The sequence below is a fragment of the Lemur catta genome, chromosome 2 (assembly GCF_020740605.2).
Source record: "Lemur catta isolate mLemCat1 chromosome 2, mLemCat1.pri, whole genome shotgun sequence".
Taxonomy (NCBI): Eukaryota; Metazoa; Chordata; class Mammalia; order Primates; family Lemuridae; genus Lemur; species Lemur catta.
The window spans coordinates 101,991,878-102,017,751 of record NC_059129.1 but is presented as its reverse complement, the minus strand read 5'-3'; the positions used below and the strand labels follow the sequence as shown (position 1 = coordinate 102,017,751).

Here is a 25,874-nt window from a genome sequence, read left to right as displayed (position 1 = left end):
AAGAAGCTAGTTTAGGGACGTACTGGGGTCTGGCTTCTGCTCTATGCTGCCTGCTCTGCACTGCCAGGGGTCTATTTTGATTGCGATTTTCATAGGACTCCCAGCACCCAAGAATCATAATGTACTTTATGAATAACATCGGAGAAATGTGGTCATTGAAGTCCCAATGCATTAAGATGTTTCAAAATCTAGTGAAGGACTCAATGTTCTTTAAGTGGTATATTACACACACCTAGGACTAGATTTTATTGCTGAAACCATTTAGTACAGGATGTCAGACCTCCAAGGCAAACTAAAGTAGAAAGTTCTGACTGTCCATAAATCAGAATTAAGGTGCATTCATTCAATACACATTATGGAGGACCCACTCAATAACCACTGGGTTGTCATTGCTGGTCACCAAGACCCTCCTCCTTCAGTGCAGACCCCAGAGACTGGGAGACTTTTCTAGCCAGAGGAAGGAATATCCTTACCTCCTGGAGAGCTCATCTGGACGGACGATCGCTCGGCGTCATTAAGCTGACTTTGTAGCTCTTCTACACGCTGGAAAGCATCCAGCTTCACGCTGCGCTCCTGGGCAAGCCGGCTTCTCATCTGAGGGGAAAAGTGTTTGAGAAGCAGATGTGTTTTGTGGTGCTCACTTTGGTTTCCTCAGTTCACGAGTGTTGCTAGGGGGCTTGTGGGTCCCAGGCTACCCCACGAAGACAACCAGGTCTTCTTGAAGTCCTAGACAGGCTGAACTTAGCCTTTGGAGAATCAAGAGCTTCAGCAAGATCAAGAACTTAACCCAAAAGAAACAAAGGCAGCCCTTGGAATCCATTATTATCTAATGATAGCTAGGAGCTTATTCACAAAGTTATATCTGTTATGTTTACTTCACCGGATGGGTAGAGGAAGAGGGGAGTGACGGCCCATTCACCTGGGACCTTTGAGGCCAAGCCACGGCACCTACACTTAGGACCTGCAGAGCCCTGGACAATTTCAAGCAGGGGAAAGACTTGCTCTCTCTCCCAGACCTCTACTCTCAGTTCAGCATCTGCTGGGGATGCCTGAGCACCGTCTCCAAGTCTGACAGAGGCCTCTCCCCAGAGGCAGCCTTTGTACTCACTTGTGTAGCTGTCCCCTTGCACCGCTAACCCTCAGTGCCCCAGCCAGAGAGTCACTCTGTCACCCAGGCTAGAGTGCAACCATTCACAGCAACCTCAAACTCCTGTGCTCAAGTGATCCTCCTGCCTCAGCCTCCCAAGTAGCTGGGACTACAGGTGCACACCACCACACCCAGCTAATTTTTCTATTTTTGGTAGAGATGGGGTCTTGCCCTTGCTCAGGCTGGTCTCAAACTCCTGGCCTCAAGAGATCCTCCCACCTCGGCCTCCCAGAGCACTAGGATTATAGGCGTGAGCCACCACGCCTGCCCTCCTAATTGTTTTTAATTATAAAAGGCTCTAGGCATTGTAGTGGGTTGAATAGTACCCCCTAAAATTCATGTCTACCTGGAACCTCAGAATGTGACTTTATTTGGAAATAGTCTTTGCACATATACTTAAGCTAGGATGAGGTCATACTGGATTAGGGTAAGCCCTAAATCTAATGACTGTTGTCCTTATAAGAGGAGGATAGGATGAAACAGACACATAGAAGGACACATAAGGTAGAAGGCCCTGAGGTGATGGAGACAGAAGCTGAAGTGATGTAACCACAAGCCAAGGAACGCCAAGGATGGCCCGACGTCACCAGAAGCTGAGAGACAAGGAACGGATTCTCACAGCCTCCAAAAGGCACCAACCTTGCCAATACCTCAGTTTCAGACTCTGGCCCCCTGAACTGTGAGAGAAACATATTTTTATTGTTTTAAGCCATCCAGTTTGTGATAATGTTATGGCAACCTGGGAAATGTATATTCATGCTAATCTCAAAAATTCAGCCTCATGTGTTTTACATCCTACTCCTGCCTGTATACACCCAACCAGAAGGTCCCCTGTACTCAGAGCTGTGACCACAGCCTTGTCCTAAAGTGTTAAAGCGGGCTGTTCCTTGTGTGTGTAGCGGCTGCCAAGTGCAGTTTAAATTTTAGAAGTTTATCCCAGCTCCAGAGTGAGGAAAGCTTGCTAATACAAACGAAGTCCAAAGTCCCTCTACATACAACAAGGATTTGTGTAGGATGCCCATTCCCCATGGGCGGGAACCCGGGGAACCAGATCAAGGTTTCTCGAGCCAGGCCAGTGTGAAATAAACGTGAGGAATACGAGCAAAGGGAAGGAACACGCTTCCCACAGCCCTACCTTGTGTTAGCACGCCCACCCAACTTCACAGAGGTGGCTGCGGGGACTTGCCCAAGGTCACACGACCCGTGGCAGAGCCAGGATTTGAACCCAGGTCTACTTACCTGTTCCCAAGGCTTGTCCACCCTAGCATTCCCAACAGAAATACAGACGGCCAACATTTCTTGAGAGCTGGGAATCGGGCCCTGTCCTAAATGCTTTATTTGAATTCCCTAATTTAATCTTCTCCCAGATCCCACGTGGTGAGCACTCATCTCCAGTGCACTGAAGAGGAAACTAGAGTGCAGAGAGACCACAGACCCTGTCTGAAGTTGCACAGCTGGAGGGCTGGGGGTGTGAACCAGGCGGTCAGACTCCATGGCTGTGCCCTAAGTGACCTCACCAGGCACGGGGGGCGGACAAGGACACCTGTGCTCTCTGAGGTCAGACAGTTGATATCTGCCGGTGGAGTCAGAGGCTGGGGGTGGCTGAAAGAAGCCTGCTGGCTGGGGATTGCTGTGTGGGGTATGCCCCGGGTACATGAGGTGTCGGGAGAGCCGTAGGGGTAATTTAGAAAGAGCCAATGGTTTTTACATACATATGGGGAAAGTACGTATTTATTGAGAGAAACCTCAAACTGTTTGCTTTGATTACCTCTAGAATCTCTGCCACAAAACACGTAATTAACTATTTATCAAAGAAACTAATCTAGGAACCTCCCTATTTTTGTGGTGGCTCTTGGAAAACATAATATGTAGGACAAATGTGGGATGCTAAATTTTTCTTATGGGTTTGGACATATTTTTGTTTACTTTTCATGGAATCAATGAAATTCTAAATTTCTTTTATTCTAAAACTACTCATTTTCTCTCTCCATTTCTATACCAATATTTTCTTTAGCATTCCCTCAATTCAACTTTAAACCTTTTTCGTCATTTATTTTTGTAGATTTTGCCTTACTGATTTCCTCTAGCACTTGAAACACTTGACCAATAATTTAATTTAACTTTCCAATTTCTGTCTCCTGTTATCACTGGTGAATGAATGAAGTGATTTACTCATTCAGTGGATATGTGTAAAGTGCTTGCTCTTCAGGGAACTGTTGTTTTCCTTTTTTATCAGATCATATTCTGTGGTCTGCTTTGCTGAAACTTGCATTAATCCACATCTACATTATATTAAATAGTATTTCTGGTTTTTTTTTTTTTTGCTGTTGGGTACATTTAACATAATATATTGTGTCTGCAAACCACTTTTGCCTTTCATTTTTGCTTCTGCAGTTCCAGAAACACTTGAATCAAATCTTCTCGTAATAGCTTCTGTCATACTTGCTGCTTTTCCAGATTGCTTCTTGGAATTTTCTAAAAGTCCTAGTTTAAAGATTAGAGCTGAATAGAAACATGTTTTTCAAGCAGGTTATAAGGGGGCCATCAAGCTATCCTCGCTTGCCCAGCAATCACCCCAGTGTGGGTATAAATATTACCATTTTCCTGGGATTCCTAGAAGTGACGCAGGTTGAGAAACACTGCTCGGGAGGGCAGGCGAGAGGCACGGAAAAGCCGGGGAAGAAGGGAATGGCTCTTGCGGGGGCACCCAGACGCCCGGGAATGGACGCTCCCTGGGGCTGGAGTGTACCTGCTGCAGTTCCCTCCTCATCCTCTTCTGCTGCAGCCGGCCCAGCTTAGATGCCCTCTCAGCCTCTTCAGTAAGGAGCTGCAGTTGCTGTTCTTTCTGCCCCACATCTTCCAGGAGCTTCTCCATGCTGGATGTTTTCATGACATCCAGCTGCTGCCGGGTGAGGGCTTCCTGGGTCACTCTGTGTTCTAACTCCTTCAGCCACTGAGCCTGTGGCAGGAAACAGCCAAAGGAAATGAAACAGGCACAGAGCCCTTCTCAGCAGAAGGCAGGAGAGGTTGGACATCACAGTAACCAGCCCCTCCTTTGGGGCCCCGGGCAGAACTATGCAGTGTATTCTTGGGGTCGCGGTGATGTGACCCAACTACTCTGTCTTATGCCAGCCAGCAGCAAGAGCACCAGGACCCAGCCTGGCCTGGCATTTGTGCTGTAAGCCCTGCGGCAATAGTCAGGCGGGAGCAGAGCAAACAAGAAAAGCCAGGCAGTGACGATGCCACTATAGGGCAGTACCAGGCCAAATGGTTTGGTCTTATTAACACCGAGGTTTGATAATAGTGTGTATGTTAACTGGCTTACTAACTTGATAATCATATCTATGACAAATGACATTCACATGGTCACAGAGCCTTTATCAGGAGATAGCAGTGGAGGGGTTTAACACCAGGCGACAGTGTCACGCCATACATACACTGAGTGGGCAAGGGAGGGTCTGATTTCAGCTGTGTTTCGACTTCCAAAATAGCTTCAGGGAAGTCAGATTCTAGAAGGTTAAAGAAGGAAAGAAGTAGTGATAATTTGGTTTTGTTCTAAAGTTTTTCTGATAAGTAACATCCTAAATACTAGAGGATCAATACTTAATTTTAATATTGATAATTATTCATATTTGTATGGTGACTAAAGTTTTCCAAGTACTTTACTCAATTAACCACCTGGTGCATGATCAGGGAGGAATTAAGGTCCAAGATGAACAAATTCTATTTCATGCTTAAATATGTCCAACTTTCTCAGGCTGTTATCTAAACTCAGCTGTTCTCACTCTAAACCCATAGTCTCTCTGCTTCATTCATGCTCAGAGGGTTGGCACAGTTATGAAAAGCTTAGATTTAAAACACCTTAACTTGGGTGCCAGCCTCTTTTGAGCAGCAGTAACTTCCAAAGGTAAGACTTAGTGGCCCATGGGGACAAGACTCAAGATTCTCCTTCTGGGGGGACAATAATGAAGGCTGGGCCACACTCCACGTGCAGAGCTGCTGTCAACGGAAAGTGTGCTTGTCCCATGAAAGGCCTGTGTTCAAGGCAGAGTCCTAGATCCCAAGACACCCTTGGGCAAAAAGATCCTCAAACAGACAGATATACACCACAAATACACACACACATACACAAGACAATGATCTTGCTTGTGAGAAATATTTTATCATCTTAGCCAAATACGAGTAAGAACAAAAGCCTTTTGGCCACTGCCTTTGGTTTCTGGACTGGAAAGGAGGGAGAAGAAGGGAAGCCCAAGCCCGGGCCATCTTTTCCTGGCTGTGCCATATGTGTGGCTTCTCACTGTGGAGCTTTGGTGACTGCTGCTGGCAGCCATGGTGCCGCTTCTAGTTGCCACGTCCGGCTTTGCAGAGCATGTTCCAAGAGAGGGAGGAAGAGGGCCTGAGGCTCAGATACCTGGTCATCCTGCTGCTTCCACATCGTCACATTGTCAGCCTGCGCCCTGGCCAGGGCCTGCCTGAGCGCCAGTAACTGTTGGCGAAGTAAACCCGCTTCTTGTTCTGCCATTAGCTTGATGCTCAAATACTCTTTTTTACTTTGAATAGATTCCTGCAAACATCCCAAACACAGTAAGAGAGGAAATAAGTTTCCTTTCCACGTTTTGAGCTTCACAAGCAGTATCTAAACTACTTCATCATCCACCCTTCTTCCAAACTTCTGGTAGAAGGGAGCTCCTGTAGGTAACTGCTTCCCTGATTTTAATTAAGAACAGTGTGACGGATCAGACCAAATAGGCTTTCAGAAACGGTAAGTAAAAGTTTCCAAAGTCCTGTCAATATGTGCTTTGGTTGCAATTTGCTTTAAAGCAGATTTTCCATTTATTATTTTGTTACTTCATTTTCCTTGGATAATCACATATGACAACCAAAGACATGCAGTATTTTGACAAAGCATCCTCAGTCCTGGTAAAGTCTCTCTTCCATCTTTTCACTCCCCTTGTGCTAAATTCTCTGATCTGTTCTCCCTCGCCATTTGCTTCTGCCTCTTTTCCATTTCTCCCAAGGCTCTGACGTTGCCTGTTCCCAGGAAAAATTGCCAGCTGTCAGATCCTTCGGGATGGTTGGCCGGACACCCAACACCAGTGCCACCAGTGCAGCAGCTGCCGCCACGGAGGCTGCACGGGGCCAGCCACCCCTGGGGCCGGTCTGGGCCTCCCTCCCCAGCGCTCACCTTCTCTGCCCTGCTCAGCTGGGCCCGGAAGTGCGCCTGCTGCGCCGCCAGCCTCCAGCGACCCAGGCTCCTCACTCTGCACACCAGGGCGGCCAGGCTGCAGTTGTCCTGCTCCAAGGCCCACAGCTGCTCCTGCTAAGAAGGCTCGCTTTCAGAAAAGGCCGCCCCCAACACCTTCCTGGGAAGGATATGAACCTAACCTCAGAAGCATGACTTCCAGAAGACGACACAATTGTGCAGGGAGTCCCAGCGCCCCTTTAAAATGCCTGCTGCAATGCTTTCTCTGGGAAATCAGACTGGAATGTTAATGGGGTGAACAGTGGGGTCAGATGCTGGGATGAAACACTGAGATCCCGTTGCTAAATGAAATCACATACTTTGGCTGGGTTTTCTTTCCTTCCTTCGTCAGGCCTGGCAGAGCCCCACTTTTTCTTTAGGTCCTTCATATTGTCAATCCCTTCTGTTCTCACTTCGCCGATGAGCTCACACACATTCTGGATCAAATTAAACTGATTCTCTTCCAGCTTCTCCTGCAAATTGCAGACTCAAGTCAAGAAGTAAAATGGATTTGAGTGGAGTGGAGGGCAGTGGAGAAACAGCAATTTTGCCTTCTGAAAGCTAAATTTGGAAGTGATTTCACATTGAAATATCATCCACAGTGGTTCTAACACACATTCGTGGAGGTCACGCCAGCAGCCCTGCGAGTGTTCCCCTTTGTCCACGGGGCTTCCTCACTCGGACAGCTGACGTCTCAGAGCGTGCCTTCCTGTCCACACCCAGGAAGCCGAGCCAGCGGGACAGTGGCAGGCACAGGTAGCAGACTGGCTGACCAAACTGCCCCTGTAAGAGTTGCTTGGAGAGCTGAAGGGAGCATTTTTGCTGCCAGGTTGACTCAGAGCAGAATCTGACCAGACAAGATGCTGTAGATAAGCCGCCACCAAGGAACTCCATTAAATATAGATAAAGTGGAGGAAGGAATCGGGCTGGCTGCCTTCCTATTTAGGCTCCAGCAAAAACCTCATTGTGAAACTTTCTGTTCTGAGTGGCTTATGGCTAATGGCTTCTGATAATAACACCTTGATCAGTGGTAAGTACAACTGCAGACACAGTGTTGTGGACTGAATTGTGTCTCCCCCAAATCTGTATGTTGAAACCCTAACCCCCAATGTGACAGTATCTAGAGATAGGCTCTTTAGGAGGTAATTAAGATTAAAATGAGGTTAGAAGAGTGGGGCTCTATTTTGATAAGACGGTGGCCTTGTAAGAAGAGGGAGAGAGAGAGAGAAAGAGAGATCGTTTTCTTTCTGTCCCCTATGTGAAGGTGCAGTGACAAGGTGGCCGTCAGTAAGCCAGGAAGAGACCATGCTGGCACCCTGATCTCAGACGTTCGGCTTTCAGAACTGTGAAAAATACATTTCTGTTGTTTAAGCTACACAGTCAGTGGCATTTTGTTATAGCAGCCTGAGAAGATAAGACACTCAGTGTCCTTGGGGTGAGAGGTAGCAGTAGGGGTGTCCTCCCACTTCTAAACTGCTTCCCCGGAGAGGAAGGCAGAAGGACAGTGTCCAGCTGGGAGCCTGGCTGCTGGCCACACGTGGAAGCTTCACCACCTTCTTGGGACCCTAGAGTAGAACAGGGATTCCCTACTTTAGGGCACTTGGTAGAACTACTGTAGCCTGGGAGCAGTAAAGAGTCCACTTTTTATCCAGGAATCTGACAGAAGGTAGGAGAAACTTAAGAAAATTCTCAGTAATCTCACATTCATTGCTTAGTAAATTCCAGCCTTCACTGTCTGCTCACCCCTCTCCTGCAGCACCAGACCAAGTGCATTTTGGTTCTGATCCTTTAATACTTGTAAGCACTATACACCGCAAGTAAGAAGAAATGTCTAATCCTCTCTGGAATGACCAGGCCAAGGTGGGCGTGGGTGGAAGCTCCTGTTAACATAACTACCCTAGGGACCACTCTGGAAACCCCGGAGAGTGACAGGGAGGTAAGGACCTAAACAGGGCTGGCTCTGGGGCACATCCAATAGCAGGGAAGGGGGCAGGGCTGAGGATGGTAGGTTTGTACTGAAATTCGCACTGGTGGGGCAGCTGGACCAGGTTCCCTGATGGCTCATTCCAGGCATGGGGCATCTATCTTATGGCTGCTCAGACATCGTATGAAAGCAATTGGCTTCCACAGTGCTGCAGGCCCACGGCACCCCATCACTTCTCTTTCGGGATGGGTCTTCGCTGATGGGTCAGCAGCTCCCTGACACCGAATGTGAGAAAAAGTCTTGCAGGCATTTTGAGGGTTGGAAAAAATCTCTAAAAGCTGATTCAAATTCTGCCTCTGCCCAGAGAGCTCTTAGGAGGGCACCTGGTGCTACCTACATGGGGTCTGGCCTGGCCCGGGACACTGCACTCTCCCGTTTGGGTAGTCACACTCAACAGATAAAACCGGGGTAGAAATCGGTGGGGATGTGAAGCAGCAGAACACCCACTCCTCCCAACAGCAACAGATGGCAACAATGGCAACTGGCAGTAGAGTGTGAAAAATAAACAGCTAAACTATCCAAAATTCAGTGTCTATCATGGTAAAATAATGACAACCCATTGCTGGCTCTCCCTCTGCAGCGAAAGCTTAGAGATGGAAAATTCTTGGGCCTAAGAATCCCTTGTTACCACAAAGCCCACTATATCATTGATCCTGAGGTGTGCAGCCACTGTGGAAATCAGTTACGCCCGGCTCCCAGATGGGCTGCCTAGACATTTGACACATGACGCTCACTTTTATGTGTAAACAGGTCACAAACAAAGCTTGGACCAATGCTTCATATTCTTCTTGGACTTCTTTTCTAATCTGCTTTTTGAGATTCAGATTCTCCTCTTCCAAGTCCGTGAGTTGGGCTCTCAGAGCAGTGATTTCCATGATCATATCATGACTAAGCTCTGCAACCTAGAAGGAGGAATATATACATGAAGAACAATTTAAAAATTCCAAACTGCTACTGCAGAATAATTTCGTATAGATTAGTATTGAACCTGCACATCTGTGTAGAACCCAATGAAGAAGGTGAACATCCTGCTGCATAAATGTGAGCAGAAGAATTTAAGTTGATTCAAAGGTCCCCGCACAGTGCCAGACACTAGTACATGGTTGGGGAATGAATGACCCCCAAATACCACTATCTAAGCACTTGTTAGTTGAAGAAAATACTTCAACTGTCTTGACTTCCAGCTCCAAACTGACCTTCCCCTGACGCCTTAGCCCAAATACCCCTTCTTTTTTGGAATGTACTTTAACTGGCCCCAAAGAAAACAAACAACAAAAACAACACCTGTCCCCACAATAACAACAAAAACTCAACAAAAAACCAATACAACCAAAAAATGCAAGCAAAAATGCCCTCTAAGGAGAATTCCTTAAAAAAAAAAAAAAAAGCGCACTCCTCAGGTGTTTCTGTAGCGTACCTTCACTGATGGGACTTCTACAGGTGACACAAACAAATGACACTAAGATGTCCCACTTCTGCCTAACCCTGAGCGTGTGGATGTAAGAAATGGAGAAGAGAACCTTTTTAATATTAATAGTAAATGGCCTACCTGGCCAGCATGGTCTTCAGGTGGACCCTGACCTCTTCGTATGGCATCTAATTCCTGAGGAGGAGAAAGCAGTGCACAACCAAACTCAAACACGAACCATGGCTCAGTTCAGTGTGACACACTCCAAACACTTCCTGTTTGCATTCATGGAGTCTCATTTTGAGAACTTTGGGCTCTGCCTGGAGCCAGGACTGTGCTTGCCCCTTGGACTTCAGCATATCCAACATCAACTTCCAGGTATCCACACTGATGCAGAGAACTCAGCAGTGGGGATAAGCTAAAATGTGGGCGAATCCCAGACGCATTATTTGACATTTTAATGCTTCATTTGATTTTTTGACTAGTCTTGCAGACTTTTGCACTTTTCTTAGGTGTAAACTAAAACCACACTGAACCTCTGATACAATTTACTTCACAACAGTGTGTCATCCAGGGCAGGAGGAGTGACTCTTGGATTCCACCAATGGGATTGCACTTTAAGGACTCCATCAGTGAGACTGACCCATGATATGCAACCTGAGGACAGAGGTTACTCAAGGATCCTGGCTTCTGTGCTAGAACAGGAGCAGCACAAGGTGCCTGTGTCTGCTGAGGGTGGGAGACCTTTGGGGGGGGGGGGCGGGTAGCGGCCCCTTTGTTGTTCACTGTTCCCCATTGGACACCTCCAAAGCATATAACCCAGTGTTACTGGGGACATCACCTTTACAACTGAGAATACCAGAGCCCAAGAAAATGAGCCGATGAGAAGAGAAATTTGGAGAGAGTACCAATCACCCTCAATTCTAGCATAAAAACCACTCCCCTTCCCCACCCCCCCAGCTTTCTTTCCACTTCTGAGTGACTCCAGGGCCTCCCTGCCCACACCGATTCCCCATTGTAGTTCGTGTCCCTCTGGGAACCCACCTGCTCCTTCAGGCGGAGCCTCTGTGTGGCATGCTGCAGCACGTGCTCGTAACACATGGAGTAGGTCTCAAAGTTGCTGCGCTCTCTTGCCATCACATCACAACCCAGGGAAAGCAGGCAGGCTTCAAGGTGGTCTTTCCTGAAAGTGACCTGAAAAGGAAGGGGCATCATCCACAGCCCCTCCAGCAGGGCAGCCCCACCATACCAGGGCTCCGGGCACCCATCACTTTTGCTCATAGACCCGCTGTCATTTCTCCTTCGTACCCACACATTGACTTTAGCCTTGCAGACCTCTCTTTCAGTTCTGCAGGGCCAGGAACGAGAGAACAATCGAGGCCCACATAGCATGTGTTGAAATATTTAAAGGTTATAAATCGAACTAACAAACTGTTAAAAATGAAATGTTTAATTCTCCTACCTTGAAAAACAGACCTTTAAAATGATGCAGAAGGCCAGGTTTGAATTTATTATTCTTGGACTACTCTGAGTTCTATGCTGAAGTGTGGTGACCTGGGGACAGCTGGTCCCCAAATTACAGTTTACAGTATGCTGTGAGGGCCCTCACATGACTGTGAGTAGACAAGCAAGCCCGCGTGTCCAAACTCCACCCACAGCCCTACGGTTGCCCTGGGCCACGCCCCTGCCCAGGCCCTGCCCAGGCCAGGCGTGTGCACACCAGTGGCGAGGTCCACTCTCACTCTGGGAGGATGGGGCAGGGAGGAGGCCCATGCAGGCGCTGGACTCAAGGAATTCCAGCGTTCCAGGTACTTAGAGCGTGATCTAGAAGGAAGGCAGGGCTCTGCGTGGACATGTCCCCATGGCCCAGGGCATGTCTTACCTTGTGGAGAAGAGCGCTGCAGGAGGAAGGCCAGAGGGGCCCTCTGCAGAATGGGGCTACTGGAAGGAGCCCCTCCTGCCCTGGTCTAGGCGCCACACAGCTCATTCTCTAGGCAATTCCATTCACCTATCTCCTCTATCTCCAGGAAACTGGGCATACTTTTGAAAAGGTAGCAATTAAGGAACAGGGGAAAAGTCCACCCTTCCAACACAGGCTTAGATTTAGGCTCTGCAGAGAAATGGCAGCCAATACACGGAAGGTAGGACAGATCTACCCAACTAGGACCTGCACGTCCACGCAAGTGTTTGTCTACGGGTATCAGTGAATGTATCTTTGTGTGTTTATCTGGGGGATCTTATGTGGCCAAGTCTGACACTCAGCTGGTCCTCTACGTGAGCTGTATCTGTGACACTCCTGGGGCCCCTGGTCCCATCTGTTGTAGAAGCTAGCCTGCCCTTGGAGCCTGGGTGGTGCCCCTGGCTCTGATTTGCTTGTCCTGTCATTGCAACCTCAGTGCCCCACCTCCAGGGAAAGCTCACAATGGGCTTTGCCAAAGTAAGTTATTGAGGCAAACTAGCAGAGGTGGCAGGTAGTGATGGTACCTCACACTGACGAAGGAGTGAGGAAGGGAGTCGCACACCATGCCAGAGGACAGGCCTCCACTTCTGCATGTGTGTGCCCTTCGACCCAGTGATTTCTCTTCTAGGAATTTATCTTTAGGGAATAAAAGTTGTACACAAAAACATATGCTAACAGATGGTCTTTATACGTTTTCCAGTAGAAAAATGGCAACAATCTAAATTGCCTACCAATGGAAAAGAGTTGACTTCATCTGGCTCATCTACATGAGGAAATACTGAACGGCCACCAAAAATGGACACGTGTTTATTGACAAGGAAAGATGTTTATAACATATGGTCAAGTGAAAAAAGCACACTATCAAAAAAGGACATATAATCTTTTTTGTAAAACAAAAAGTGCATGAGTAAGAAAAAGGTCATAGAGTTTGGAAGGAAATATATCAAAATAATATAAATAACAGTGGTTATCAATGAGTGGTAAGACTGGGTGTATTTTCTGAGACGTGAGTATTTCCTACTACACTATAATCTTATAATGTATATATTATATAATTAAAATAATTATGTAAATATATTTTAAAATGTATATATTAATTAAAAGATAATTAAGCTTTTTTTTTTTAAGTCATCAACTGTGTCAGCGTGGCAGGATGCAATCTGTATATGTGCAACGAAATCAGCAGTTGGAAACCTCTGCGCAGGCTGGATTTGCTGAGCAGCAGCCAGGCAGTTGGGGGCAGGAGCTCAGCCTCCCCTGACTCACTCTCTAGGGCCCTCCTTAAGGAGCCCCTTCAGTGCGGTGGGGTGAGGGCAGGTGATCCTGCTTGTTACACTTCTCGCCCACACCCCCAGCCCCTGGAAAATGGCACCGGGGCAGCCATAGCTGAGCTGCTGACACAAGGCAAAGGGAACTCAAGATTCTATCCCCTGGACCTTGACCTTTTATGGTGAAAAGGCAAGGCTACATGGGTTTAGTAATGTCAAAGAAAACACTTCCTGGTCTGTGATGGAAGCCTGGGGCCATGAGAAGTCACAAGACACACTGGAGGCCAGGAAGGTGTGGCCAGTGACCTCATCAGGGCCCAGTGCTCGTAGCCAGCCAAAGTGACTCACTCATAAAGGGTGATGTCCTGGACACCAGTGCCAGGACATGGGTGTGCCAACAGGGCCTCCAACAGCTCTTACACAAGGCAAACACTTCTCAAACTACCACCATCACAGCCCCTGCAGATATAGGATCCCAAACAAACAGGAATGCAGACTTGAGCTACAGTGGCCTCTGCCACAACCTCTTAGCCCGCACGATGCTTTCCCAGAAAGGGTGAGGAACCCTTTGGTGAGTCTGTGTAACTCCAAAGAGGCAGGGATGGCCGGGACTCCCCTGAGCACCTGCAGAAGCAGAGAAGCCTTGTTACTTCCTTCTCTTGGTGGCTTTGCTGGGGCCTCAGGAGGTTGAGCCAAAAGGTCAGCCTGAGGGGGTGGGCCAGAGGGGGTGGGGCTGAAGGCAGGGAGCGGGGTGAGGAACAGGCAGAGCTCTGCAGGAGGATGTGGAATGGGAAGTGTGGCTGAGGGGGCCAGACAGGAAGCTGTGACTGACAGGTGATGGGGAGGTGCAGGGAACTCCCAGGCCCCCAGCAGCCCCTTTCTCCAGCGTCAGCCCTGCTGACTCTGCATTCAGCCTTCTGGAAGCAGCACTTGGAGCCACCTTGGAGCAACGTCTGCTGCTGGACTACGTACAGCCTATGTGGCTTCTGCTGGCACAATCCTTCTGAGCTCTCAGAGCAATTTATTTCCTAAAAGCTGCTCTGCAACCTGTCCCTGCCTTCCTGGGTCACCGTAAATATCAGCTGTGCTGGTGTCGAAATGCAGTGTGAGTAGGCTTCATCTGCCAACTTTCCCTCCAAGAGCCCAGGTGGCCTCAGAGCTGCAGAGGAGGACCATTGGCCCAGTTCTGCCCAGTAAGCGGCCCTGCCCTCCACTGGGCTGATTCCATCACCGACATTGAAACCTGAACCCTGAAGGGCGGCCCTGGCTGGAGGAACACCAGATTTCCCCAGGGATTCTCTGAGGGAGCCAGCCTGGGGCGAAGCACGGCAGGGGCCAGCCCTTGCGATGGCAAAAATCTGGCCCTGTAGCCTGCTGGGAGCAAACTGAGCTTCGTGGTTTGCTTCATCTTGGAATACTTCATATCAACTCAATATCCGGCACACACAAGGTGTACTGAGGCTATTCCTAAAACATCCGCCTCTGCTGACAAAACACTTCAGTGACTTCCCCTTGATGTGGGATAAAACGCAAACTCCCGGGCATTGCACACAAGGCCATTCAGCATGTGGCCCTGCCCACTTTCCCAATGCCCTTCTCTGAGCTCTGCTAGGCTCCCTTCCTAGATTGCTCTGCCTGTCTTCCCCTGCCCCTCTTCATCTAGCCAAATCCTTGTGCTTCAAGACTTGACCCAAACAACTCCTCCTTCAGCAGGCCTTCCCTGACTACTTCCTGCCCTACCCGCTGGCTAGGTGTGTCCCCCTTCTCTGAGCTCACATTGCAGCCTGCACATGCTCTCTCAGAGCACTTACTGCCGTTTCCTGACACTGCTGCTCCACCTGTCTCCCTAAACTCTTTGAGGGCAGGGACTGTACTTTTGCCTTTATATCTCTAACAAAGTGCCTGGAAAAAGTAGGAAATCTATAAACGCTTGCTAAATGAATGAATGACTCTGGGCATACAAATGGAAATGGCTCTGGAACCCACAAAATAGACTATTATAGTTCTGATTTGCAAAAAAGTCAGTCTCTAACTTCAGGCCAGTGTATTTGGCATACAGTTTGGGCAAGATGTCAGAACTGATCATGAAAGCTGGTTTTCTAAAATTTGGAGAAGGAGGCAAAACTCACTAGAAGCCAACATGGGTTCAAGAAAAACCAGGTCAGATTAATCTTATTTCTTCAGGAAATGCAGCAGATACAGTGTACCTGGATTTCAGCAGGACATCTAAGAAGGAAACTGGGAGAACATGGGCTGGGGGACAGTACAACTGGATGAGCTTCCAGTTACTGAAAGACTGTGTCCAAAGAACCTGCATGGGCTGGGAGGACCTCGAATGGGCTGCACAGGGCTCGGGGCCTGCCTTGTCATACGCTGTTATTAGTGACTCGAATGAGGATACGGAGGGCAGGCTGACACAAATCTGGGAGGGGGAGAGTATGCTGGATGATAAAAAAAATCCAGATTTTTACAGATCTCCAGAGGTTCAAGTTGTGGATCAAACTGAACAAGAACAAGGCTGATGATAGGACAGCAGCTGAGTGCGATGTGTGGGCTTCAGGTGACAGCTCAATGCATCAGCTATGACCTGACTGCCAAAAGCCAGCAGAGCACCCAGGACTAGGGCACTCTTTGCTGGCCAGACAAGCTTGAATTTAAAGAAGAATGACCGCAATGGCAAAGGTGCTCACACAAAGTGACTGAGGGAAGCGGAGCTGGCTTAGTCTGGAGAAGAGCAGACAGGCTGAGGTCCCCGAGGAATGTGTGAGCGGTCTGTGCCCTGCACAGAGGCTCCCGGGTGAAGGGGGCCTAGCGCCCGCTCCATGTTCCAGTTCACGTGTGCCGGCCCAGGGCTGCACTGTCGGGAGGAAAGGGTGATGATCTGTAATCCGCCTGCTTTCATTTGCCCTAGGGTAGGCCCTTCGTGGTAATTTGTGGAGTCTTCACGCATGTTAGCAGTGGCTCTAATGAGCCTCTCTGACTGAACCGCCCTCTGACATCTAAAGGCTTGTGGACAGGGGCCAGAGCCATGACCTGCGGATCCACGATGGAGATGAGGGAGAGGCCAAATCCATCTCAGTAAAACAAGACCTGCCTGGGGGTGGGGGAGGGCAGGCTTGGAAGAGTGAGTTCCCTGTCCCTGCAGATGACCCACAGAGGCTAGAAGCCTACCAGGCACAGACTTTGGAGGGGCCCAAGCCTCCTGAGGTACTGTGATTTCAAGACAGGGGCCAGCTGACCCCAATCTCTTCAAGTGTGCCCCAAGTTTCTGTTGTCCCTGGTGTGGTTTGCTCTGCCTACGAATGCCCACGTTTCTTTCCTACAAGGTCCTGTCCTCAATGTTGGGGTGAAGGACACAGATAGGGGGTGAGAAGAACTTGAGCCACAAAATTGCTTTTATTGTGGTAAAATACACATAAAATTTGCCATTTTACTATTTTTAGGTGGACCCTTCACTGGCATCAAGTACATTCACACTGTTGTGCAACCGTCAGCACTATCCATCTCCAGAACTCTTCATCTTGCTGCACTGGAACTCTATCCCCACTGAACAGTAACTCCCCACTTCCCTCCTCCCCCAGTCCCTGGAAACCACCATTCTCCTTTCTGTGTCTATGAATCTGACCACTCTAAGTACCGCATGTAAGTGGAATCACGCAGTATTTGTGCTTTTGTGACTGGCTTATTTCACTTAGCATAATGTCTTCAAGGTTTATCCATGTTGTAGCAGGTGTCAGAATTACCTTCCTTTTTAAGGGGAACCACAAAATTTTTTTTGATTCAAATCTTTTTCTGAGCACGCCCCACCATAAATCACCTCTGTATCTTGAGGATGGAAAACCACTTTGCCCTCTCATCAGAGTACCATGTTTGTGGGTAATTAAAAGCTCAAACAAATACATGTAAATCATCAAGTTCTGAGAAAAAAATGTATCCCTAATCAAGCTTATGAATTCTTTCTCTACCTAATAATTAAGAACTGAAGTGTGTATTATAAAATGACAGAGAACATTTGAAGAACTTAGAAAACTATAAATTTGGAGAAAACATTGTTTTAAAAAATGGAGCACATTTTGCTAAGTCAGATTTTTAAAAAGGAAACTGGATTCATATCTACCTAAAGCATTTAGTTAACACTCCTAAAATTTCTGGTATGGACAAATATCCACATAGATTCTATTATCCTGCCTTTTCAGTGGGTTCCTTTGATTTAGCAAGGCATTTCTTGCCAAGAGCAAACATGTTTCAAAACTCCAAGAATTGTGTGTATGCATGTGTATATGTATTAAATACACTATCGTTAAAGATGATATTATATAAAGTTGTTATGGATTCAAATATTTTTCTGGAAGGACACACACATAAATTGCTGATGCGGTTTGCCTTTGCGTAGAGGAAACTGGGGATGGTGGAATGGGGAAGGGTGAAAATGTTACCTTTCTGTGCTGTTGGATTTTTTTCATATTGTACATTTGAAAAATGTTTTCTAGGTAGTGGAATTATAGACTATTTTGGTTTTCCTCTTTTAAATTTTCTATACTAACAAATCAACAACAAAAAATTGCTAAAAATCAACTCATTCATAAATAAACTCCAAGGTTACTTTAAAAAATTGACAAAATTTGAAATTAGCCAACATATGTATCTTAATCACTCATATTTTTACTAGAAATCAGTCTTTTTTCCAAAATTAAAAACTAATGATTACTATTTTGGGTTTAGCCTCAGTATTCATATCATTCTTACGGAGTAAATGAAGTACTAGGAGATGTGTTAAATGAGAAAATCTTCCTCATTTGGGTTTACGTTAAAAAAAATACAAACAGAATGACTAATTTTTAATACATACCTCTAGTCCACCATCCTGGTAATCCTCCATTAATCTCTGCATAAATTTTTCAACTATCTGTGGTCTTATGACTGAAAGGTTTTCTTTCATGACTTGGTGTTTCCAAAGATCTAGGGTGAAAAACATCCCATGACTAGTGTCACAAAACATTGAGCAATCATGAATGGCCAGGAAGTGCCAACTCTCTAAGACAAAACACTGGATGTAGCCAGTGGTCATTTCCAAATACAGTCACCCCTAGGAGTATGCAGAGGATTGGTTCCAGGAGACCCCCACAGTTGCCAAAATCCACATGTATTCAAATCCCATAGTTGGCCCTGTGGAATCTACAAATATGCACAGTCAGCCGCTCCACATAGGCGGGTGTTATATCCCAAGAAACTGTGTTTTCCATCTGCGCATGGTTGAAAAACCTCTGCCTATCAGCAGACCTTCACTGCTGTTCTAGGGTCAACTGTACACAAAAACTAGTGGGTGAGCTGGGGGAGGGGTGGGGGTTGAGGACCCAGGACCCTTCGGAACACGGGAATAAGGAAGATCTCGAACAAGATTCCTAGTGCAAAGATCTGGAAAATCAGCTCTGAAGACGAGTGAACATATTCCGTTACCATAACTGAAAATCCCAAATCAAATGTTACTGATGGCTACAGACATCTACTTTCATTAAAGCCCTATATCTATCTGAACAATTATTTTGGTCTAACACAACTATCAGAAATAAAGGAAGAGCTATTATATTTATCTTACATTTATATTAAAGTACATTCCTAGTGCTACAGGGCAAAACTAATTTGAATATACAGTAATAAAGAAGAGCAGGAAATCCAGAAGAAGGAAGAAAGTGTCCCGGATTAGAAACATGGAGAGCTGACGGGCTGGGTGGAAGCAGTGACGTGGGTGACACACATGGGACGCAGCACACGCACAGCTAGCCAGAGCAACGGCATCCGGGCAGCGAAAGTGTGGAAACACCACAGTGTCCATCACTCAGGGTCTAGTTACTTAAACCATGTCGTACCCTTCCACTGAAATAGTATGCAGCTGTAAATAAAAGGGAAGAGGAGATTCTCCATATACTGATATGACAAGAACCACAGATTGTTAAGTGACAGAGGCAGGTGCAGAACAGTGGACAGAAAAGGCTCTCTTTGATAAGAAAGGTAGAATTATACTAAAGGGGAAGGAGATCCCCTCAAGCCTACTCAGGGTTGTTGCTCCAGAAATCCCGCTTTCTCCTATATTATCGGCTCTCCCTGTTTTCTGGGTCTTTCACAATAGCACACCTTATTTCTCCCAGCTCAGAAAACCCCTTCTGACTCCACTTTGCCCGTCAGCTATTGCCTCACTTCTTTGCACCCTTTCATAGCAAAACTCCCAGAAAGAGACGTCTATGCTTAAACTGCCTTCAACGTCTCTCAAACTCCCTCAAACCCACTTACCTGATTTTCACCTGCACCACTCTGCTGAAACTCATTTTGTCAAACCCCTCCCCCCATGATCTCCACACAACTAAAGCCAGAGTGGTTTTACTTGACTACCAGCAGAACTGCACACAATTTATCACTTCCTCCTGCTTGAGAAACTTCCTTCACTAGGCATTGGGACACAGCTCTATTCTAGTTTCCCTACCTCACTGTTTGCTCCTTCTCTTCCTTCTAGATTTCTTTTGCTGTTCTCCCCACCTGCCTCCAGCTCTTAACATTAGAATATCCCAGAGCTCAGCCCTTGGTGGGGCTCCTTTCTATATATACTCACTCTTTTATCTTATCTCATCTCATAGCTAAATACCATTTATAACCCAACAACTCTCAAATTTAGATCCAATACCCACTTGGCATCTCTTTTTAGATATCTAAAAGGCACTTAAAACTTAATTTGTGCATCAAATCAAACTCCTGATCTTCCCTCCCTAACTTGCTTCATCGACAGTCCTCCCCATCTCAGCTGATAGAAATTCTATTTTCCCAATTGCTCAGCTTGAAAATTCTGGAGTCATCATTAACTCTTCACTTTCTCTCATACCCAATAATATCCAATCCATTTGAGCCTACTTCAAAACATGCCCAGAATCTGACCATGTAATATTTCTACTGCTCCCAATTTTGTTTGAGCCACCATCTCCTCTTGCTTGGATTATTGCAAGAGCCTCCAAACCATCCTCTCTCCTCTTTCACCCTTTCTTCCCTCGCTGTCTATTCTCAAGACTGCAGCCAGAGATTCTGTTAAAACACAAGCCAGATCATGTCACTCAAAATCTGGGATGGGCTCCCCATTACATTCAGAGTAAACACTAAGGGCCTTGCGAGGCCTTGCATGATCTGTCCTCTTTCTCCCCCTTTCCCTGACTTCGGCTCCTACTACTGTCTCCTCACATTCTCCACTGTAGCCACACTTGGGTCCATGCTGTTCCTTAAGTGTTGTGATAGGTATCCCCTGCCAGGGCCTTTGTATGGGTTCTTCCTTCTGTCTAGAATGCTCTTGCCCCAGATACCCTCGTGGCTAGATTCCTCACCCTTTTTCAAATCTTTGCTCCAAATGTCACTAGCTCAGTGAGGTCTACTCTGATCACTCCCTATTTAAAATTGCAATGTGCGCACTTCAAACCTCCACAGCACCATCCTTCCCTACTCCATTGTTTTCTTTTCTCTTATGTTGATTGCTTGTTGTCTACACCGCTCTGTATTATAAACTCCACGAAAGTAGGAATTTTTGCTCCATGAAGGTGAGGATATATCTCTAAAACAGTTCCTAAAAAGAGAGTAGCCTAGAACATAGTAGGTGCTCAGTAAATAGTTACTGGATGAAAGAATTAATATATGCACAAAGAATCACTGAAAGGATATATAAAAATTAACAAAAGTGGTTACACATAGGTGGCATAATGGGGTGCAAGGGCATCAGTGGTGGCAACAAGACTTCTAAATGTATTTTCTAATATCATTTTGAGTTTTGAACCATGTGTACACATTACCTGCTCAAAAATAAAATAAAATTTAAAAATAATTTGACAGTGCTGAAACAATGGAAGAATGTGAACACTCCTTAACTTCCACACGGAAGAGCAAAAGCGAATGTGCATGTTAATCACATTGGGAAGAACAGACTAGATCAGGCTACCTCCTTGTGTGTGTGTGATCCCAGGGGAGTCCTGAAAACAAGAGACCTCTGGAGTTGGACCCAACAAGCAAGCCCCTGGCTCCCTTTTCTGTGTAGGGTCCCGGCCGTCAGCAAGATTGCCCACCAGCCCACTCCCTGCCCAGTTGCTTCCAATTTCAGATGAGATTTCCTAGTTGACAGGAGACTCAGTGCACACAAGGGGAAGCGTCCAGCACGCTCAGCCCGGAAGTGTGGAGATGACAGAGCCAGAGCTTCTGGTATTTGCACTTACTATGCTATTTACAGGGGAGTCCTGGTGTTAAAATGGGACCCCACATTTCTTCTACACTTGATTACTTTCCATAATAAACATATAAATCTGGTTTTGCTTTTCCTTTAAGAAATAAAGGCCAGAAGACATATCGCCACTGTCCCAGCACACTTGAAGTGGAAAATCCAAGGGTTAGCATGCCCAGAAATTCACACTTCTTACGATGCTTAAGACTGTTTAAAGTCTAAGCTTTGACAAGACAGAGCTCATGTATATTTCAGAAATTTTTCAGACAAGAAGTTGGCTACTTCTTCCAGGGTACTGTTAGGGTAGGTCTCCAGCTCACAGGCCTGGAGGGAACACGTCTGTCACGCATCTCTAGCTTGGCAAATGCCCACCGAGCTGGTTTTGGTTCAGCTCTGGGCTCAGCTGACAGTGTTTTACCAGAGTGCTGGCAGCACTCTCCTTGCTCATGAGTTCAAGTTCAGACATCTGTCTGCATCCGCATCTGCAGGCAGGAGTCAGGGGAGCCAGGGAGAGTGGAATTCATCCAACAGAAGTATTTCCTGGCACAGAGGAGTTGGCTGTCTCCAAACGTGTCTTATTTTCAGTGTGTGTGTGGTCAATGCTTTTTAAAGATGAAGCAGCAGTTTTTGACAGAAGCATGGAAGAGGGAAGGAGACAGCACGCTGGGGGTTAAACTAGGATTTTGTTCTCCCCTCTTTCTCTGTTCACAGGTTATTTGACTGCAAGAAACTGTTCACTTTCTGTCAGCCAAACCACTTCCCCTCCCTCCCTCTCTGAACAACACCCTGACCCAGCCTCCTCCCTGTAGGAAGGGCATCTTGGCTTGGTGACATTTCACTTCCCCAATACAACCACCAGCCCTTCGTGCCTCAGAGGTCCCTGGGTCCTGAGCCAAAGCAGAACTGAAACTCCAGGGCAGTCAACTGCCAATCAAGGTTGTTCTCTGCCCAGCCAGGGGCCCAAATGAGTGGGTAGGTTGAAAGCCTCATTGCAGTATATGTAGGTGTCTTACACTCCTGTGTTGTTCAAACTGCTCTCCAGAACACTAGATCCTTGAGTTGATAACAAAGGTTCCCCAGGGAGAAAAATGTTCTGTGGTCAAATAAATTTTAGAGATCAGTCAATGATAAATAGAAAAACATGGCATATTTGACCTCTGTGCTAGAGGTAAACAGTGGATAGGAGGATAGAAAAGCCTCTGAGGTCTACAGTAGAGGAAACTTTTTTAACATTATTTACCCTGCGTTTCCCAAACCTATTTTGATAAAAAACAAATAATTAAAACCCTTCTTCCTTGACCCCTGAAAAACACAGTAGAAATCTTCCTCTCCAATGCAATCAAGACTAAGATTTGGTTGGTTAGTCAAAAGAAGTCAGTTAAAGCAGAGAAAGCTTTACAAATGATATGTGCTATCTTGAACATTTTAACTACAAAATACATAAATTTACAAACACTTGCCAATCATCTAACATAGAGCCCAGGTCTTTTCTTTGTACATACCCACTAACTGAAGTTCTGCATCATCTTTCTTCTATAAACCATAATATATACTGCATGGTCTACAATACCTAGTTTTGTTTGTTTTTAGGGAGAGAACTTAAAGACCATGAAAATCCAAGTGCATTGTTTTATATGTTTTCACAATTCAGCCTAATGTTTTCAGTCATCTGTCTTATAACCAATTTGATAACTTTTCTTTTTCTAAACAACTAGCCTTTTTGAGTTTTTCAAAACTTTAAACTTAGCTATTTAAACTTGTTTTCTTTTCTTAAACTTAATTTTTTAAGAGCAGTCTTAGGTTCACAGTAAAATTGAGGAGAAAGTACCAAGTGCCCATAAGCCCCCAGTCCTCTCACACTCAGCGTCCTCTACCAACATCCTACCCCAGGGTGGTACATTTGTTACAATCAACAAACCTATATTGACACATCGTTATCGTCCAAAGTTCATAGTTTGCAGTGTGGTTCACTCTGGGTGTTGTGCATTTGATGGATTTTGAAAAATATATGATGACACGTATCCATCACTGTAGCATTATGCAGGGTAGTTTCATAGCACTAAAAATCCTCTGTGCTCTCTCTATTCATCCCTCCCTAAACCCTGACAAACACTGATCTTTTTACTGTCTCCATAGTTTTGCCTTTTCCAGAATGTCATAGTTGGAATCATACAACATGTTGCCTTTTCCAGTTGGCTTCTTTCACTCAGTCACATGCACTTAAGCTTCCTCCAGGTCTTCTCGTGGGTTGATAGCTCATTGCTTTATAATGTTTAATAATATTCCATTGACTGGATGTACCACAGTTTCTCCATTTCAACTTAGTTTTCATAAAACCAACAGATCTCTTTCCTTTTATACTCCTATATCATTGGTTTACATAGTTTTTAACTAAATTACTCAATTCAATGACAAGTAAAACCAGCATAAGCAGATTTGGAGCAAACACTGATCAATGATGTTAGACAAACATAGGCAACCCAAAGACTGTGATGAGTGATACTTTGTTGACTTGTGTTACCAAGGGATTGGAAAGCTCAGGGAACCCCGGAGTCTGTCGGTGAAGGGTGGTGGGAATAACGACTGCTTTAATACGCTGAGGAACCCGTGTTCCACGGTACACTGCTGGGGAAATGCGGGCTGACACCATGTTCTTCTAACTGTTTTGACGATGCTCTTCTGAAGTAAAAACATTTTTGATCATTCACCTTTACTATGTGCATGTTTATATTTCTATTACATATTTTTATATTTTATTTTATTTATATGATTTATAACTACCTACAGTACTATCACTAGCTAATATCACAACACACGATGTATATAGGGTGAGGTTCATCAACAATGAGAATAGACCTCAATCCCAGTGGTTTCCTTGACCTTTTAAAATTTTTTGTCTGATTTCTTATCAGATGTGATTAGATTATCTTTTTTAACCTCATAATGTGGCTGAGGATAAGCACATACATCAGGATTAGAAGTGTCACCTCTACTATCTCCTTATCAAAAAATAAGAATGGCCTTCCCATGGTCACTTTAGGACACCTCAATGCAGAGTGTGACGTGTGACTCCTTACATGTGCACTTAATCTATTTAGAAGTTCTAATATTTTCTTCCCACACCCCTGGGATATTATATGCATTCTACTTTAGAGACTGTTGGCCTTATAACTGCTCACAGAAAATTAAAAAATCAATTAAAAATCATTTCAATGCCAAAATGTCAAAGACAGGGCATGGCAGTAGAGCCGCTCTCTCTGCTAAGGCAAACTCTGAGGCTGAGCAAGGATGCCTGGAGCTGCTATTGCTAGTTCTCAGGGGAGTCCAAGTTCAGCTACCAAGACCTAGCAGGGCCACGGCTGGATGCCTCATTTTCAGAGGCTACTGACAAACTGGAAACTCATTCAGAAGCTGTATGAAAGGATTAAGCTCTAAGACAAGATGGGGAGGAAGGAAGAGGGTGGAGGGAAAGAGGTATTCCAGGGCTCCTTTTCAGCAGGCATAAATGTAGACATCAGAGTGGGCCAGCAGGGAAAGAGGAGACCCCTGAGGGAAAGGACAAGAGCCTTTGCTGTCCCCCTGGCTCTCAATACTCTCGATTCCCAACTCCCTCTGGAGAAACCCCCAGCCCCAAGCTAACCTTGCCCATGAAAGTTGATCTCTGCATGAAGAAGCGGCCCCTGCTTGGAAGCCCCATCCACTATGGCTACTTCTGAGAAAAACAGTAGGTGGGTGGAGATTCCAAGGTTTTATTGCCTTCTTCAAAGGTACCCAGCCCATAGAGGTCACAAGAAGGTTAAATTGAAGAAATGTATATATGGAAAAGCACCCTTGGCACACAGTGAAGACTCAGCCACTTGTATTAGGAGAACTCAGTAGAGGAGACCCCGGCCTCCACATTGAGTCATGTTCGACAGACCAAAGAACAAACCAAAACAAAATCAAAAAACAACAACAAAACCCTCCTCAATGTTGGCATTTATTCTAAAAGTTTCATAAGTATAGAATCCAAATTAGAGTTTAGAATTGGCCAGTATACTCCAGCCAAAGTCAGGTTTGGTAATATCAACCTTACCACCACCATTAAAAACAACTCTCCCCCTCCCCTCTGCCTGACCCCCACTGGCCCCACATTCAAGGCCCTTTTCAAGCACAGCTGACAGGCACCCTGCACGAGGCAGCACACCCACCAGGCAAAGATGCTTCCCCCAACCCCTCAACCCGGGCGTCTCATGAGAACCACAGCTCTGAAACGTGCAGATGGTTACACCTGCTGCGTGCTTGTGGATTTTCTCCAAGGACTCGGAAGGGAGCCGCCTGGATGCAGCAAACACAGCACAAACAACAGGCGCTTTGTGTCTTGTTAAATGTTCTGTAACTAGAGCTCAACCCCTCTCTGCTCTCTGGTGACATTTAGACACGCCCAGCTGGGGAGAGGCCTGCCCTGCCATTGCACAGCCTTTTCCCAAAGCCCAGCCAACCGAATCCAGTTACTCCAAGCACTGATAAAATTACAATGACTCAGGTGAGGACGGAGGTTATTAATTAACATTACAATGCCTGTGGACTTTGTTTCAAAAGGAAAACCTAATTTATTTTGCTAATCAGACAACTCCTCGC

The 25,874-nt window shown here is 46.0% G+C and overlaps 1 protein-coding gene across 7 annotated transcripts in view; it reads right to left on the bottom strand.

The window, feature by feature from the left end:
- LOC123633144 overlaps positions 1-25,874 on the bottom strand; it is a 153,384-nt gene that overhangs the window by 5,788 nt on the left and 121,722 nt on the right. For 3 of the 7 annotated variants that reach the window (XM_045544139.1, XM_045544141.1, XM_045544144.1), the window contains exons 37-45: positions 17,862-17,971; positions 10,829-10,978; positions 9,926-9,979; positions 9,111-9,278; positions 6,713-6,865; positions 6,336-6,470; positions 5,562-5,714; positions 3,897-4,106; positions 474-594 (exon numbers count right to left, since the gene is read on the bottom strand). In XM_045544139.1, coding sequence (XP_045400095.1) covers positions 474-594; positions 3,897-4,106; positions 5,562-5,714; positions 6,336-6,470; positions 6,713-6,865; positions 9,111-9,278; positions 9,926-9,979; positions 10,829-10,978; positions 17,862-17,971 — 1,254 coding nt within the window. Of the gene's footprint in view, positions 1-473; positions 595-3,896; positions 4,107-4,584; positions 4,657-5,561; positions 5,715-6,335; positions 6,471-6,712; positions 7,240-9,110; positions 9,279-9,925; positions 9,980-10,828; positions 10,979-17,861; positions 17,972-25,874 lie in introns of those variants that run through there. The other 4 variants (XM_045544142.1, XM_045544145.1, XM_045544143.1 and 1 more) reach the window with 4 other exon arrangements.